Below are 15,972 nucleotides of genomic sequence, written 5' to 3'. Positions count from 1 at the left end.
CACCATCTCCTTTCACCTCAAGGTTTTCTTTGTCCCCTGTCACTACGTGGCCACAAAACACTTTTCCCCTTGTAGCACCCGGTGTCTGGAATAGTTTCTGTCTGCCTCATTAACTCCCCGCTCCTACAAACATCCCAGGACCGTCAGTATAGCGCTCGCTAATTTGTTTTCCAACTCTGGAGCACATTCTTTCCCGAGGTATGAAGGTCAGCGAAGGAGGAGAGAGATAGCCTGGGATTAAGTAAGAAAATACAGGTGGTGTTCATTTCTGGATGAACCTGGCTAAAAACCACATTTGTAAATAGCTTAGGTGCCCAGACAAGGGCGTGAAGGTTGCCGGGTGCACGGTGCGTGGTCCAGAGACGCTTTATTATATAGCGAGGTGCAATCACAAGCCATCCTCACGTTTATTTCTTATGTGATAGATGTACCAGGACACTCCTAAATGGAGTATTGTTTTTAACACGACCTTAATATCAACCAGTAGGCCTGGATTATGTTTTTCACCATATAAATTGAATTCTCAGCTAGTGTCTTGAAACTGTACTGGACCCATTGGCCGTGCAGCTGGAGTGGGCCTGGGCTGTATTTGTAGCCGTGGCCACAGCTGGCTTTAAAAGCAATGACTGTAATGCCCTGGGCGATGTCTCGGGGGTGGTTTTTGTTTTGTGTAGCTGCAGCCTGATGGTGATGGACGGTGTCGCTCAAGGGTGGGGGCTGCCGGTGTTCCTGGAATAAGTGACCTGCTCATCCGAGGCAGGAAGGAGCCGCTGATCCTCCTGACGGTAATATCTAACCTCCTCTTACGAAGGAACCAAGACAACACCCCCCAAAGCAGCCAAATATTTTGGCAGCTGGCTCTTCTTCCAGCTAGAAAGACAAGCCCTTCATCAAGCGCCCTAGCGCAGCCCGTCCGCAAGCCACTCATTCCTCGGGCAGAGATAGGATCTGCCGCTGCCACCCTTCGCGGACGCGTTTATGTAAGGCTGAAATGATGGTGTAGGCAGCAGAACAAGCCCTGCCTATGCTTATACCACCTGCCTCACCTCCTCTGTTGCCTGTTTATGAAAGCTGGTGTTAGCATTTGTCATAATAATAATAATAATACTTTGCACTTCCCGAACAACCATCCATCTGCAGCGCTCGAGCTGCTGGCAAACCTTTAATTAGATTGTGCCTCCCACCACCCCCAGGAAGTAGGCAAACATTATCACATTTTTTCATTAGCACCGAGGCTGATGATGAACCTTCAGGGAGAGGATGTTGCAGTTACAGCTGAGAAAAAAGAAAAAGAAGAGGGTGGGGGGGATCAAATTCAGTTCAGGGTTTAGCTTGAGAACATGAGAGGGGCTGGTCTCTCCCTGGGAGGAAGAGGAGGGCAGGCGTGTGCTGGTACAATCCCATAATACTCCTCCACGCCTCAGCGGTTTGCAGCTAAGGAACTGTAGTGGAGTTGCATCCATTTGTGCCTGCGGTGATTTTTAGCACGCACGGCGCGCGAGTGACCTGCTCTGTGTCCTTGGGGGGGGGGGCTGCCATCCTTTCTCTGGGTACCCCCGCATCGGGCTGTTGTTCCCAACCACTTGTCACAGTTTCACCCTTGTTTTTATCATGGGGGTGGTTTAAAAGGCTAGCAACCCCCCTTTCTCAACCATGTCATGCACCTACAACTTTTTTCCCCTCTCTGACTGGCAGGTACTTTAACACGAGTTGCCCTTTCCATAGAAACCTTTCTCTCTGAGCTTTCCTCTTTGCTGGCCCTTTAAACTCCACGGAAAAAGGCACCTTCAGCCTCCGAGCAGATACGTTTCAGCTGGGCCTTGTTTCCTCCCCTCTCCCTCCAGCTGCTGCCCTCCCAGCTTGTGTTTTCCCACTTCCTCCGAGGACTTGACTCGTCCTGCTTGGGAAGCAGCTTTGTGCTAAGTTGCCTTTTGGGGTGATGGTTTGTAGGGCTGGGTGGTTGCAGAAGGGAAAACTGAGCTGCAAAGAGGTCCCTGACGGTGCCGCTGCTCTTTTTCCAGCAAGGAAGGTGTGCTTTTTTTTGCTGTGTTACTTTCAGGGGAAGGTCTGTAAGGAAGAGCTCGTACGGGGGTTGCATTTCTCTCTGTGCTTGGGTTTAATGCGGTAGCAAGCTCCTGAAGCTTTAGCTTGGGCGAAGCTGCCTGTGTTTACGGAAGCCCCTCCGCTGCCGTGGGCTTCCCTGATGTTACAGGACCCTTTTGCATGTGTGCTCAGCCCTCTGCAACGCGTCTTGCTCCCTGAGCCCCGTTGGAGGTGAGCAGCGACGGGCGTACGGCACGGCTGCGTGCCAGCACCACCACCAGCTTCTTGTTTTCCTTCCTTCCTCCTACTTGCTACCGCTGATACGGAGATAATGGGTATAAAAGAGCTCCTGGCTATGGCTTGGTGGCTTTTATGGCTGTGCTGGAGAACGGCCCATCGCCTCGGGGAGGGTTGTGCAGGCTGGTTTGCTTCCATGCTATTCCAGCCTTGGGGCTTCCCTGGGGCGCTGGCTCACGTGCGTGGCTCTTGGCAGGGCTGGCCACGGTTTATCCTGCGGCCCTGCTGGGTTTTGTTTTTCGGTTGCACGAGGAGTTATGTGCACGTGGTTGCAATCAGGAGAAATACCGGGTTGGGAATACACTGAGTGGTTGTTAGTGGTCCTCGGGTGGCACTCCTGAGCGACGCCGAGTGTTTCTGCACCATCAACTCGGTGCTTCGGAGGGAGATGGGGACGCTGGGGTGGCCCGTGGTATTTATTTGCCTTGAGGCACTTGCGTTGCTCATCTCTGCAGCCGGTGAGGTGCTAAGGCTGGGCATGCAGCCATCGGCGGTGTGATCTGCGGCAGATCGGTAGTGGCTTGTGTCTGTGGGTGCTTGGAGTTGGGCAGCGTCGGGTGTCGGATAGGTAAAAAGGAGTGGAAACAGGCTGCTGTGTCCTGCCAGCCCATCTTTTGGGGAAGAGAGTGCCATCGTCCTCCTCCTCTTGGCTGCTGTGGGCTGGGAGATGGATCTCAGAAGGGCTCTGCTCTGGTTTGGGAGCTCCTGGCCCAAAATCTCCTGCCTACAGGTGCTTTTTATAAGGGCAGACCCCCCTAAAAGGGTTATCGTGTACCTGGGAGCCCAGTTCAGAGACTTCAGAGCCCTTGCAGCAGAGCCTGGCCGCACCGGGCGATGCCGCAGCCTTGTCTCTTCTTGGCTCCTTCCCCAGTCAGCCAGAAAACCCAACATAATAACTGAATATACGTGGTTGCCATGGGAACAGGAATTGGCTGCTCATCCTGATTTTTGTGGCAAATTCCAGGAGCCTCTTTTTTTTTTTTTTTTTTTTATTTTTTTTATTAATAGCAGACACAAGGTGTCCCAGGTTGTGAAAGCCGGTTGACTCAGCGCGCTTTGCACTGGCCCGCAGGATGTTCGGCTCTAAACATCCTGTCTGAGGGCCACCTCCCCGTGGTGGCTTCTCCCTTTATCTGCCTCTTGTGAGTAATAACCACTCCTCGCTGCCACATCTGGAGAGGGAGAAGGACAGGCAGGAGCTGCAGGTAAACTCTCCTACCCGTAGAGAGAAATACGTTGGTGAGCAGCTGTGCATGGGATGGAGGTGGCTGCTTGAGCTTGGGAAGAAGGGACTTGGGGAGAGCCCATCACTGCAAGGCAAAGGTTTAGTGTGATGATGGCCACCGATGAGGCCGGTGGAAGTGGTGCTGATGGAGGCAGTCTGCCAGCAATCTGTGGCTTTAGCTCTTTTTTTTGGGGGGGGGTTTATCATGTTTTGGAGCTGCATCATGGCAGAGGATTGGCAGGAGAGGGAGCTTGTGCCTCTTCTGTTGGGTGAGGGCTGTTGGCACAAGAGAGGTGTGCCTGGGTAGCAAGGACAGAGGAGGAGCCACAAAGAGAAGACCCTCCAAATGTCCATGGCCAGGTGCTGAGCTTGCCCTATGCGTACAGGCTGGCTGTCCTAGGATGCTGCCTGCCAGGCTGATGGTTGCACCCGTGGGTGCTTGTAGGCGATACTCATGCATCCCCATGGACAGCATCCTCCCGGCAGCATCAATCCCCACGCATCAGTGGGAACGAGTCCCCACATGGAGCCGAAATCATCGATGGTGACGGACCCGGAGTTGCGGGGTGGTGACGGCTCCGGGGGGGAGAGCCTGGAAATTGGGCAGAAACGCCGTCCTTTCCTGAGCCGAGCCCAGGGAGGCTGCGAGCAGTGAGTGCGAGGCACCGTAAGGAGAGCGGGCAGCTCCCGTGTGGCTATTAAGCAAAAGCATCGCAGCCTGGAAGCTGCGGAGGGAGAAGGGCAGCTCAGGTAATAACTTCTGACTGCAGCCGTATTTCAAGTCCTCTGACAGACAAACTAGCTCGCAGGAAAAATATATAACCGAGGTGCCTCTCCTCAACCAGTGCTCTCTTCCCCGGCTGCGGCTCACTTGGAGCTTAATCAGCTTTTATGTGAGCGTGGACTCAAATGCCGGGGCTGGGGGAAGCCGGCGGGTGAAGAGTTATCGGGTTTGGGCTGCGCGAGCTGGTCGAGGGGCTGTGTGGATGTGGGGAGGTTGTTTTGCTGTGCCTCGAATACACGAGCTGTGCAAGTGGACTGTTGCTTGGAAACATATCTGGTTTCTCTGCAAAATAGTGGCTGTTTTAGAAAAGGAGGTGGGTTTTTTTGAGTGGGCTACATCCAAGCTTCTGCTTGACCGAAGGGTGGGTTTGGGACATCTCTGCTAAGTGCGAGATGCCCCAGGATATGTGGTGGCTGCTGAAGAGCTGTGTCTGGGTGGGGGGAAGCGAGGGGGACTCGTGACAACTGCCAAAAGCCTTGCTGAATTGGGCTGCCGAGAGGTTACAAAGCAAAAGGGTCCCCAGCACCAAAAAGAAGGAGAGTGAGGCTACTCCACTGGGGAGAGGGATGGTTGGGGTAGGAGATCCCAGGGACGGCTCTGAAACAGAGTGGTTTGGGGGCTGCTGGTAACGAAGGCAAAGGGGGGATGCCCGGTGGACGTGGGGTGATAAATCCCTGGGTTAAAGCTGGATGCTGGTGCGGCTCGGAACAGCCTCTGGAATTGCAGGTGGGATGTGTCAGTTGTCATTTCTGATGCCTGGGCACTGGGATGTCTCTGCTGTCCTCCTCTCCTCTAGTTAAGCCTGTCAAATTAACGTTCCTGCTACGTATCTGTGGATCAGGGTACGCTCCTGACTCTAGCTTCAGGCTGTTGCCCTTGTAGTCACAGTCCCTGTAGGACAATGGTAAAATTTGGTTATATATCGTGCAATTGTGTGCTGCTTAAATGTGCTTTAATAGCGTTTGTTCTTAGTCACTTCAGCATGTAGATGTCTGTGCAAGGAAGATATGTGCCCTGGACTGGGTGTCCAGGCTATAATCAGGAAAGATGTGGGTCCTCCTGGGGCATGAGCTGTCTCACCCTAACGTAGGCATCCAAAATAGAGCAGAAAGCCATCACCGAGCCCCTCACCAGCTCCTGGGATGGGGCGTTTCTCGTCTGCCTGAAAGGCTGTTTAGTAACTTCCCTCCTGAAAGGAAACATTAACACGGTGTAAACAGTTTTGAGCCTTCCTCAGATTACCTGTGTCCCGGAGATGCAATGGATGGCGATAGTCTCTAAACCCAAACGCCGCGCTTGCCCACGCAGGGCTGAGCCAGTTCGACCGACTCCAGCTCTGCAGCCAAAACCCAACCGGGGACGTCTTGGAGAGCTCTCCCTCACCTAAGGCGCTTGCCACACCACATCCTACCCTTATTTTGCAGTGCCTAATTACTTTCTAGTGTGGGAGGACTCGGAAAACATGCTGGAGTTGTTCATCCAGCCTCTGCAATTTGCTTCGGTATTTATAAACACAGCGAGGATGTGATTTGTGATGCAAGGGCGAGTCGGTGTGGTAGCTTCAGGATGAGTAATGCCTTCTTCCGCGCGCATCTGAGCGGTAGAAAAGGACAGGAAAGCCCGTGAGGAGGGAAAGAGTGAGACCTCCTCAGGTGATAGATGCATACAGAGAGCGAGGAGAGAGGTCTTGCTGGAGGAAACAAGACCGTCCCAAGGTAACATCAAAAGCTCGCTGCTATAAGCGTTCAGATCGTTACTTATTCCTTTCTGTGCTTGCTGCTCTGGGATTTTTTTTCAACAGTTTGAGTATGGGCTTAAATACTTCGCAGGATATAACTTTGCCCGCGGCAGCCGGTCACGCAGCCGTACCTCTGCTCCTCTCCATCTTTGCTGGTACTCGGTGGCGTTGGTCTGGCTTAGCGCGAAGGCAATTTTCACGCCTTTAGCCATCGAGCTCTTCCTGCTGGAGATGAAATCTCTTTCCCTTGTGTCAAATCGCCGCTCGTGTGCGCGACACGAAGGTTGTGTGGAATATGCATGAGACTCCTTTTGGAAATGGTAATGGTTCCTGGGTTGCCTCCTCCTCCTGTTGCGCAGCCGGTAGGGCCGAGCAAAAGCCTTGGCTGGCTGGAGCTGCTGAACACGCCGGCTGGATTCACGCTCTAGTAATTATCTAGTTTGGAGGGAGTTTGTGTTCCGAGGAAATAATTGTCATGTTGCTTTTTATTAGCAAAAACTTTGTTATGATTCCGCTTCTAATAGCATGTAGCTGTTACGCTTTCTTGGGCACTAATGTATTTTTTTCTGGCACAATGAAGTCCTGATGATTGCGTGTGTGCAACCACATACGTATATACGTATACACAGATATACAGTGGCACACGGCGGCAGCTTCTTCAAGGTGATGTCGCAAACAGGTACTACCTGTTTGCAGCTGATGGTGGAGCCATGCCCACCTGCTCTGTCGGGATGCGGCTCCCCGAGGACACTGAGCAAGTGAGCAGCCCGACATCTCTCTTGGGGATAATTTGAGTCGGTCCCCAGGCACTGTTTCTCCTTGCAGGTCCAGCAAGCGAGCCCGATGCCAACGAGTTTCCTTGGCAGTGCCCTCCGGGGCACCTTCTTCTTCATTTTTGGTCTCTGGTGGTCTGTGCGATACCCCCTGAAGTATCTCAGGCGGAAAGCCGATGCTGAGAGCCAGCCAAGCTATGGGGTCCGGCGCGTGGAAGTCTTTGAAGGGGCGGTCAAAGCTTTCTTTGCTCTAGCAGGTAAGAGATGATGATGCGTCTCTGCCCCAGTATCTATGGCACTGCAGCCGCTCTCTCCCACGAGACTGCGGCTGTTTGTAGTGGGAAACGGCGGCGGCTGGTGTGGGAGGGCTTGGGGACGTGCTTGTGGCACGCTTTGTGATGGGACCTTGCTACCGTTCGTCTGGGCAAATACTGCTATGACTTCACCATTGCAAAGAAAGGTTTCCTGTGAGTTTGTCCTTTCCCCTGTGTACAAGGAAAAGCGTGACCTTTCCGCTCTCTACCCAGGGATATTGGTTGAGCAGTTTGTTCCCGCTGGTCCCCACCTGCAGCTGTACAGCCCCAAGACGCACAGCTGGATGGACCTCACCCACTGGCACTACACCACCATGTACCTCTTCTTCCTCCTCTCCGGCATCGTGGACGTCGTCTCACACTCCCCGCTCAAGCTGCCGCTTGGCTTAGATCGGCTCTCGCTGTCCGTGGCTCTGTTCATCGAAGGTGAATCACACGTGGTGCCGGGAGAGTATAGAGTATGGGTTAGGGGAAGCGCTGCAAGGGTCACCGGTGTGCCACACCTCCAAATCCCTGGGCTGTTTTGAGGCTGGCGAGGTGCTGTGCAAGCAGCCAGAGCCGGAGGGTGTGCAGATGTGCAATGGCACTGACTGCGTGCCAAAGTTGCCCCCTCCCTGTCCCTCTCCAAATCTGAATCCAGCCGTGGCTGGATGCCCCGGGTGCACAGCGGATGCACGAGGCCCTTGGGATGTGCGCTTCTCCTGGTGACAAGCAGCTGGCTCTCTCTGGAGTTGCAAAAAGGTGGTGTCCCCCCCATCTCGGTTGGATGCACAGAGGCACAAACCCCGATATAGAGCTCCCTGCCACCTTCTGAGCTGAAGGTCCCCATCACCGTGCTCCTCCTGACAGCCCTACGGCCCCGGCTGGGGCACGGGGATCGCCGCAGTCCACGGGGGCTACTCTGTGGGCAGAGCAGACCCCGGTGCTGGGGGCTGCGTGGTCCTTGCAGAGTGAAGGTGGTGACAGCAGGCTGTTTGCTGTCTGGCTCTTCCCACCAGGCAGACCACAGCAAGACCTGGAGCATCGTCTCAGTTTCCAGATGTTTTGTTTAAAAAACATATCCCAGGGCACCCTTTTCTAACGCAGTGTGAATCTTGGCAGGTTTGCTCTTCTGTTTCCGTGACTACAGCGACGCTGCGCTGGACCACCACCTCCATTCCCTGCTGGCCATGGCTATCTTTGCTGGAGCCCTCTGTGCCCTCCTCGAGGTGTTCCACCGGGACCACATCATCCTGGAGACCTTCAGGACCAGCTCCTTCCTTCTCCAGGGCTCTTGGCTTTGGCAGGTCAGTGCGCATCCAGCGCTCTCCTCTGAGCAGTGGGCTTCGCACCCAGGAGGGGAAGCGGAGGGGGGCCGCTCTGCCCTTTACGGCACATCTGTTGGGGTTAAACTTGTCGGCTGGTTGGAATATCTTAGGAAGAAATGAGGCTTAGTGCCAGAGCTGTCATCGTGGCGATACGTACGTGTCATGTTTGCAGCACAGACAAACCTGCGTGCTAAATGGGGATTAGACCCCACAAGAACAGGAAGCCACAATCATGAGGTTCTTTGTTCTTTTTATTAGGCCCAATTTCTTCCTCTGTTTGTTCCAAGTAACTGGAAATATCTGGAAACCTCTCACGTAATCACCCAGCTTTGGGTCTAAGGGGAAATGCACAGCCTGGCAACGTAGCTTTTGGGTTGTCAGCTTTCTCTGGGGATGCTGGGCTGCACCGCGAGCCCTAAGGCTCATCTGCAGAGCGTCCCTCTCCTCCTGAAAAGCATCCCTGTGTCAGTCTGGGGAGGCAAGGATGCTTGGGGGTGCCGAGGGCGGTGGTCCAGGTGTTACTCGGGGTTATTGTGCCTCTAGTCCATAGTCAGCTGCAGCAGCTTGGCTAAAAACAGGAGGAAAAGTGAGGGGGGATGAGCTAAAGCCTGACGTGTGCTGATGCCTAACACCTCTTCCGTCTGCGACCAGATTGGGTTTGTGCTGTCGCCTCCGTGGGGAGGACCGGGCTGGGATCAGACCGACCGCAGCAACTTCACGTTCCTCACCATGTGCTTCTGCTGGCACTACGCGGGCGCTCTCGCCGTCTTGGCAGCAAACTCTGCTGCATCTCACTGGTACGTGGGGGAGGGGGGTTCCGGGGGGTCCCGGCACCGTGCACGAGCTGGGGTGGCCAAGAGCAATACCTAGACCCAATGCTACCCTGGGAAATCCTGCCGCCGGTCTCTCATGGGATAAGAAAAGTGGGTGTCCGTGCATGTCCAAGCATGGACTAGTCCATGGCTTGGCTGGAAAGGATCGGCTCGGTGACACCACGGAGTAGACTGTCCTTAACAGCCTTCCCGAGCCGGGTCGGGTGAGCCGATGGCTCTCGCTGCCCACAAATACCTGACCGGCGTCGCTGTCCTTCCCGCAGCTGCAACGAGTCCTGCCAGCTGAAATTCGGGAACATCGACGTGGAGCTGGACTGCAGCATGTGCATCCGCAAAGGCAACAAGAGTTCCAGCGGTGCCCTGCTGCCGGAGAGCGCCTCGGATGACAAATGAGGCCACGGCGGGCGTGGAAACTTCTTCCCCGCTGTGGCTTAGAGCTCTTGAGATGAGGTTTTTAATTAGTCTTGATAAACTACACCGGCACTTGATGGCAGAGCATCGGAAGTGGGAGGCAGGACCCCGAAGGCGGAATGTGGCAGTAGATGCAAAAGCCTTTCCCGTGCATCCCTTTGGCGGTAGCAAGAGCAAACCAGGCTCGTCTGGGAGGGAGTTTTTAATTTTCCGTGCTGCAGCTTGGGCTGTGAACTGCAGAACTGGTTTGCGGGTGGAGTCCAACTGGTGTGGCCGATTTAGCTAATTTTTTTTTTTTTTTTTAACATCGTTTTCGCTTCGGCAGAAGGGAGCCAAACCGGCAGTCTCAAAGCTCCCGGTGGCTGTCGTTCACTCTGGTGTTAATGGAGGGGTTTTTTGTACAAAGCTTAACGTGCACAGAGTATACGCGATCACCAATAAAGTACTTTAAAGAACCACCTCGATGGATCTCTTGAATACGATGCCTTGAGATTGAAGGCACGGTTAAGGCAATGTCCGGCTTCAAAACGGTTTGAGGGGTGGGTGACATGTCGGAGGGATGGGACCGCGTGTGACGTAACACGGCCAAATCTGCCTGGAGAAAGGGGTGGGTGGCCAGCGGATGGAAGGGATGGAGGTTTCCCTGTTAGCACTGTCACGGAGCGGCTCTCTTGCCTGTTTTTAATCAGAAGCTGAGAGGATGAGTTAGATAGCCTGGTTGCAACGGATTTTGGCGTGCCTGGGAGATGGGGTGTTTGCCGGGCAGGGTTCAGCTTGCGGAGAGACCCTTGAAGCAAGACGATGGCTTCAGCAGGCCCGGGTTGGGCGTACGGACGCTCCTGGTGAGTCTCTGAGAGCCGGGCTGTGCAGCAATCTCAGCTCAGGCATGGCTTTTCTTCTCGACCGACAGCTTTATTCCCTCCCTGGAGCTGGTCACTTCCGAACAAAACCTTTCGCTTCTCAGTGTCTGCTTTGCACTCGCTGTCCAGGGGTATGTGGTTTTTTTTCCCTTAGGTGCTTCATTTGGTTTGCAGCAGAATAGTACAGGGAGACCAAGATCAAAACCGAATTTAAAAGACGTCATTAAACAGGATTAGCGAAAGAACAGCAAGTTCCTCAGAAAGTTCACCATCAACGTTTAAAATGCTTGTGCCGCGTCCTTCGCTAAGGGCTGGGCTGGGTGAACAGGGGAGCACACGGCATTATTATTATCTTTTAATACCTTTGCTGTACTCCTCCCCGAAGACGTGCCGAAGACAGCTTAGTCTAAACGCTTCACTGCTGGTCTGCACGACTCCAAAAATTCAAGGAAGCTTCGGGAGGAAAGCAAAATCCACCCTGGCTCAAAGCGGTTGCAATTCCCAGGCCTGCAAGAGGTCCCTGGAAGAGCGAACACTTTATATTTTATTTTATTTTCTCCTTTTGGAGCAGGGCTGGAAGGAGACCAATGCTTCGTGCTGCTGGCGGCTGGCAAGAAAAGGACCTTGAGGAGCAAAGAAACCAAGGCGAGTGCGGCGTTTTGGGCTCCCACGTTTGGCACCCACACACAGAGGACTATCATTTGGGGTCGTAAAGCAGGCTGGCATTCACGAGCAACGGTTTCTCCAGGAGCTGGGGGGGAGGGTTGCCTTTAGCTGGGGCTGATGCGGATCTCCCATGCCAGAGTGAGAGCTTCAAATGTGCTTCGTGGAGGTGACGTGCTCTGGTTATTAATAATCCTCGTGGGACTAGAAACAGGGTCGTTCGGTCAACTTGTTATAGACTAGCTGCCGTTAACGGGAAGCTTAGTGCATAGGTTATAACCCTACGTACCGCACTTGGATTGAAAAGAAAGGGGAAAAAAAATCTCTTTCCCCTTTGATCAACTAATGTTACTTTTTTGCCTGTTTTTTTTCTTGCCCTGGTATTATCTAGGTCCTGCTGAATCCCTCTCTTACTGAGGTTTTTGCTACTCAAAACTTAGATCTTTAGTGGGGCTGTTTCTTCTTTCCTTGGATAAATGCAGATAAGAGCAAATACTTACTGATCATCTAGCTGTGTGTTTTAGCAAGCTTAGCGGGATCACACTCCCAGCCTAAAGCTAACGCACCAGGGTTTCTTTGAACAGGGCGCGCAAAATTACCTGTCACCTAGCTGGGTGATAGAGGTGCCCTATATTTGAGAGATGGCTGATGTTCGTTGGGCCAATAGAGTAGAAAGAAGAAATGAGATTGTTGTGGCTGTAACTGCATTTGTAGAGGAGCTCCTAGCTAGCCTGCGTGTTGATATCCTCTGTCACAAGCCTTTAACCCAAAGCGCTCTTTCCTATTGAAGATGGAAGGCAATAAATGGACTAGACAACGTGTTATTGATCAGGAAAGCCTGCGCTGTTCACCCGAAACCATTGCCGTCCGCGCTGGTAGCGTGCTACGGACAGACATGGGTGACCCTGAAATAGGGTGGGGAGTATAGAGCCGTGACATCCCACTCCATTGCAATCTCTGCCTCTCCAAGGCGGGTTACGACGTGTGCCTGGGTGGGTTTAATTACCGGGGACCTCATTATTATGCACAGACCCAACTGATGCTGTTCCCCTGCTGATGTGGTGTTGTTTTGTGAAAGAACATTTGATTCCTCGTGAAGCTCCTATGGTCTATCTGTGCTGTCGGTCCCCAGGGAGGTGGCGGCGATGCGGACGTGCCACTCCAGCGCTGATTTTCTCTTTTTCGTGGTTCTGGACGTCTGGTGGGCTGTGATCTACTCCTGGAAGTACCTTGGCCAGAAAGCGATGTCATGTCTCTTTGCTGATCCGCACATTAGCAACTTGGTGATGTTTAACTAACCGGTACCGCACGAGCCAGGAGCTAAGGTGATGCTTACCTGCGTTTTATCTTTGTTTCCTGTCTATTAGCGTGCAGAAACACTAAGACCGGCGTTTCTAATGGCAAATATTCTCTGCTGCACAACTAGACTAGGGAATTGATTGAGCAAACCGGAGCGCACGCGTGCTGAAGTGTTTGGAAGGAATAGAGACCCTCGTGCTTCCAGATTGAAGTCAGTAAGCGGTTAAGGGCTGTGAGAAGACCACTGAAAGGGGGAGATGAAAGCTGTCCCCTTTCCACAAATCCTCTGCTGCTGGCAAATGTCAGGGACAGGCTTTTAGCCTGGAGGAACTGGCCATGAAAGCCTTCGGTAGAATGGCTGGTGAATGCAAGGTGTGATTTTGGGTACCCTCCTGCTGCAGCTGGAGGGAGGAGAAGCTTCTTGAGACGGCACGGAAAGGCGCTGCTTGAAGAGCTGAAGTGCTTTGCAGAGTCTTGGTACCTGGCATCTTTATGCAAGACTTTTTATTGTTGTTACCGAGAGACTTGCTGGAGATTCACGGTTTAAAGAATTGAAATTAGCATTTTAAGCGCCACTAAAATCTACTGTTTCAGTTTAATTAGTGAACTTAGTTTCCAAACTTAGTGCAGTTGCTGCTCAGAGGACAATTGGATCTTCTAGGTCACTTTTCTCTTCCAGAACTTATAATGGTTTTGTTTGGTGGGTGGGGGGTTTTTTTGGTTTTTTTTTTTTTTTAATCTTAATACTTTTCTTGGCTATTAACTCAAGTGACTTAAATAACAAACCAACAGTAGGCAGTACATGCTTACCCCTCCTCTATAAGTATGCATAACTCGAATCTCATCTAAAACTCACGGGTAGGCTACGTACGATCCCGGCAGCCTGTAACGAACAGGTTAGCAGTTTTAGCAATGCGGTAGCTGGGTCCTACCGAGGCTGGCTGCTTGTGCGTGGCACGACTAGCGAAGGGGTCACCCCCTTGCCGCCTGCCCTTCGGAGTTTGGGCAGGGGGTCGCTCATGGATCTCACTTGCAAACAACCATCCCGGAGGGGCCAGGGCAGAGCAGTCGGTGAGACCCGCGGCAAGCGGTACGGCAATATTTGGCCGTCTTCGCCCCCGCCAAGCGCCGGATGCAGGGTAGCTGTCATCTTGTATATGCCAGCCCCGTGCAGCGGAGAAACGTTGGTTGAGGGAAGGTCCGTCCCAGCTGCAAAAGGGGCGTATTGGTGCCTGGTGAGCTGTGCCTCGCGGCGCCGTTTGAGACGGCACCCGCCTTAAGCTTTTCGTTGCAGCTGCCTGAAAAGATGGAAGAGGATCCCGAGAGGGACAGATCAAGGTTGAAAACTCGAAGCCGGAGGCGTGCACCTACCCTGCCCTCCCCGCTGGCTCCTGTGAGTGACACGCACGAGGCGTCTCTGCCGCTGGCTTTATCTCCTGCGAAGTAAGAGGTATTTTAAAGAGAAGCAAATTGGGGTTGGGGTTTAGTGAGTCTGTACGGTTGATGCCTCTGTGGGGGGGAAGCCTGATATTTGTCCTAGGATAAGCAGAGGGTCAAGACGTGGGAGGCCTGCTATATTAATTGTGTTAGAGCTGTTCAGATCCAAGTGTAAATCCTTCTCTCCACTAATGAACAAACGGAGTATTTGGCTGCGTGAAGAAGAGGGTGCAAGCTTTCACGGGAAACCAAAGCATGCGGCTAAGTGCTGCCAAGGAGGGGAAAGTTTTCCAGCTTTGGCTGGGGTAGCTTGTTCTGGTGCCTGCCGGGGCGTTCGTCTACCCATGTCGTATTTGCCAACGGCGGTGCAGGTGCTGGTGAAACTGGGCGAAAGGGTCCCACACTGACGTTGGCGCCGATTTGAGGGCCGGGTGCCTGCTGACTTGGGCCGTTGAAGGCTCGGGTCTGGGCACTTGCTTGCAGATTTGTCGGCCCGGCTGTTGTGATGAACGCAGCCTCCCTTCTAGGTTCCCTTTCTGCAGAGGGCCGACTGCTCTGCCATCACCCAGCTAAGCGTGTCATCGTGCAACGCTAGCGGAGATGCTGCGGTTTCGGTCTATAAACTGGGCAGGCACGAGCTTTAGCCTTTCCCTGGGTCAGGCCGAAGTGCTTAGCGCCTTGGCGGACTGAATGCCCGGCTGGCGCGTGTTTCATCGGCAACGGTTCGGCAGCTTGGGCTGTGTCTGGGTGGTGGTCGTGAAGGGTCTGGTGGGGAGGAGGCTGCTCCGCTGTTGCGTAGCTCTGGGGTTCAGCAGGAGTTACACAATGCGACGGGGACGATAAACTAATCGTTATTTGTTAACGTATTTCTACTATAAAATTTGTGGGCCTCCAGACCAGCGAACGCTTTGCTGAATGCACGTATGTAACGTGATGCTCAAAAATCATGCATTTTAAGAGTCTCAGTGACAGTTGTGTTAGGGTGGCTTTATTGAAATAACGTACAATTTTCCCCTTGATACATCGTCTGTGGAGTCTAACCTGTCTCGTACTGCTCACATCACTCATGTCGTGCCTGACATTCGGACAGGTATATGAATTTCTGGTAGGTGTTTTTTTTTTTTTTCCAGCACTGCTTTGAAAATAGATAGGAGTGACTGTATTTCGGGGGGGGGGGGGGGGGGGGGGGGAGAAAAAATTTAAAAAACCAGGTGTGCCAATGTGCTTCACAAAACAAATTGCCGTGTTCGTGGGGCATCCTTCAGTATCAAACAGCAGCGCTGTAGCTTTGCGGCTGTTCAGCAGGCAAGCTGGGTGCAATGTGCTTGTTACTTCAGATAAGAGCAGCTGCTTTCTAAACCACAGAAGCACGTTGGCAGTTTCAGGTGAGCCAAAAAGTCTGGGTAGAGCGGAGGTATTTGAAAACATACTAAAAAAAAAAAAAAAAAAAGCCAAAACAATTACAATCTATGTTTTGTACTTAAGCTTAGTAATATCTATTTGCCTTACAGGACACGGTGAGGTTCATGCACTGTGTCTGCCTGCTAAGGCTGGTATCGGGCCACCTCGTCGTGCCGGTTCTGTGGGGCGTTTTGAAGTTCAGCAAGAGCATCCTTCTCCTCACGGGAAGCACCGTTGACACCGGACCGGTACAGCACCGGGTCGGTCACCCGAGAAGTTCCCAGGTCAACACCTTGCCGAGAGAAGGCTGTTTTCCTTGGTGGCTTCAGGTAAGTCCATGCCCTTGTCACTCTCAGTAGAGCTGAGCTGCACAGGGATAGGTATAGGAGGAACATCAGCGAGACGGAGCCCCGCCAGCTTTCCCCAGCTACTGCTCAGCAGTTGGCGCGTTGACGCTGTAAAGATCAAGGCAATGAAACACGGTAGGCGGCCGGGGAACAGACGCGTGCACCGATAGTCGTGGTAAGTGCTTTCAACATTTCCACAGAGCAAAGTGGAGTCCAATGAGTTTGTAATTACCTGTCCTA

The 15,972-nt window shown here is 52.9% G+C and overlaps 1 protein-coding gene across 4 annotated transcripts; it reads left to right on the top strand.

The window, feature by feature from the left end:
• Positions 1–1,908: 1,908 nt before the first annotated feature.
• Positions 1,909–10,183, top strand: LOC143170262 (transmembrane protein 45B-like). 4 transcript variants are annotated; one of them, XM_076358368.1, is made up of 6 exons: positions 1,909–2,029; positions 6,913–7,117; positions 7,388–7,600; positions 8,276–8,460; positions 9,133–9,278; positions 9,578–10,183. In XM_076358368.1, exons 1-6 carry the CDS (start codon positions 1,940–1,942, stop codon positions 9,705–9,707), a joined length of 969 nt encoding a protein of 322 aa, XP_076214483.1. In that variant the 5' UTR covers positions 1,909–1,939; the 3' UTR covers positions 9,708–10,183. The 4 variants fall into 4 exon arrangements, with proteins under 4 accessions (XP_076214483.1, XP_076214487.1, XP_076214486.1 ...); XM_076358372.1 differs by lacking the exon at positions 1,909–2,029 and adding an exon at positions 2,269–2,274; XM_076358371.1 differs by lacking the exon at positions 1,909–2,029 and adding an exon at positions 3,403–3,545.
• Positions 10,184–15,972: the final 5,789 nt, after the last annotated feature.

Source organism: Aptenodytes patagonicus, chromosome 23 (assembly GCF_965638725.1).
Source record: "Aptenodytes patagonicus chromosome 23, bAptPat1.pri.cur, whole genome shotgun sequence".
Lineage (NCBI taxonomy): Eukaryota > Metazoa > Chordata > Aves > Sphenisciformes > Spheniscidae > Aptenodytes > Aptenodytes patagonicus.
This window is presented reverse-complemented; position numbering and strand designations above follow the sequence as displayed.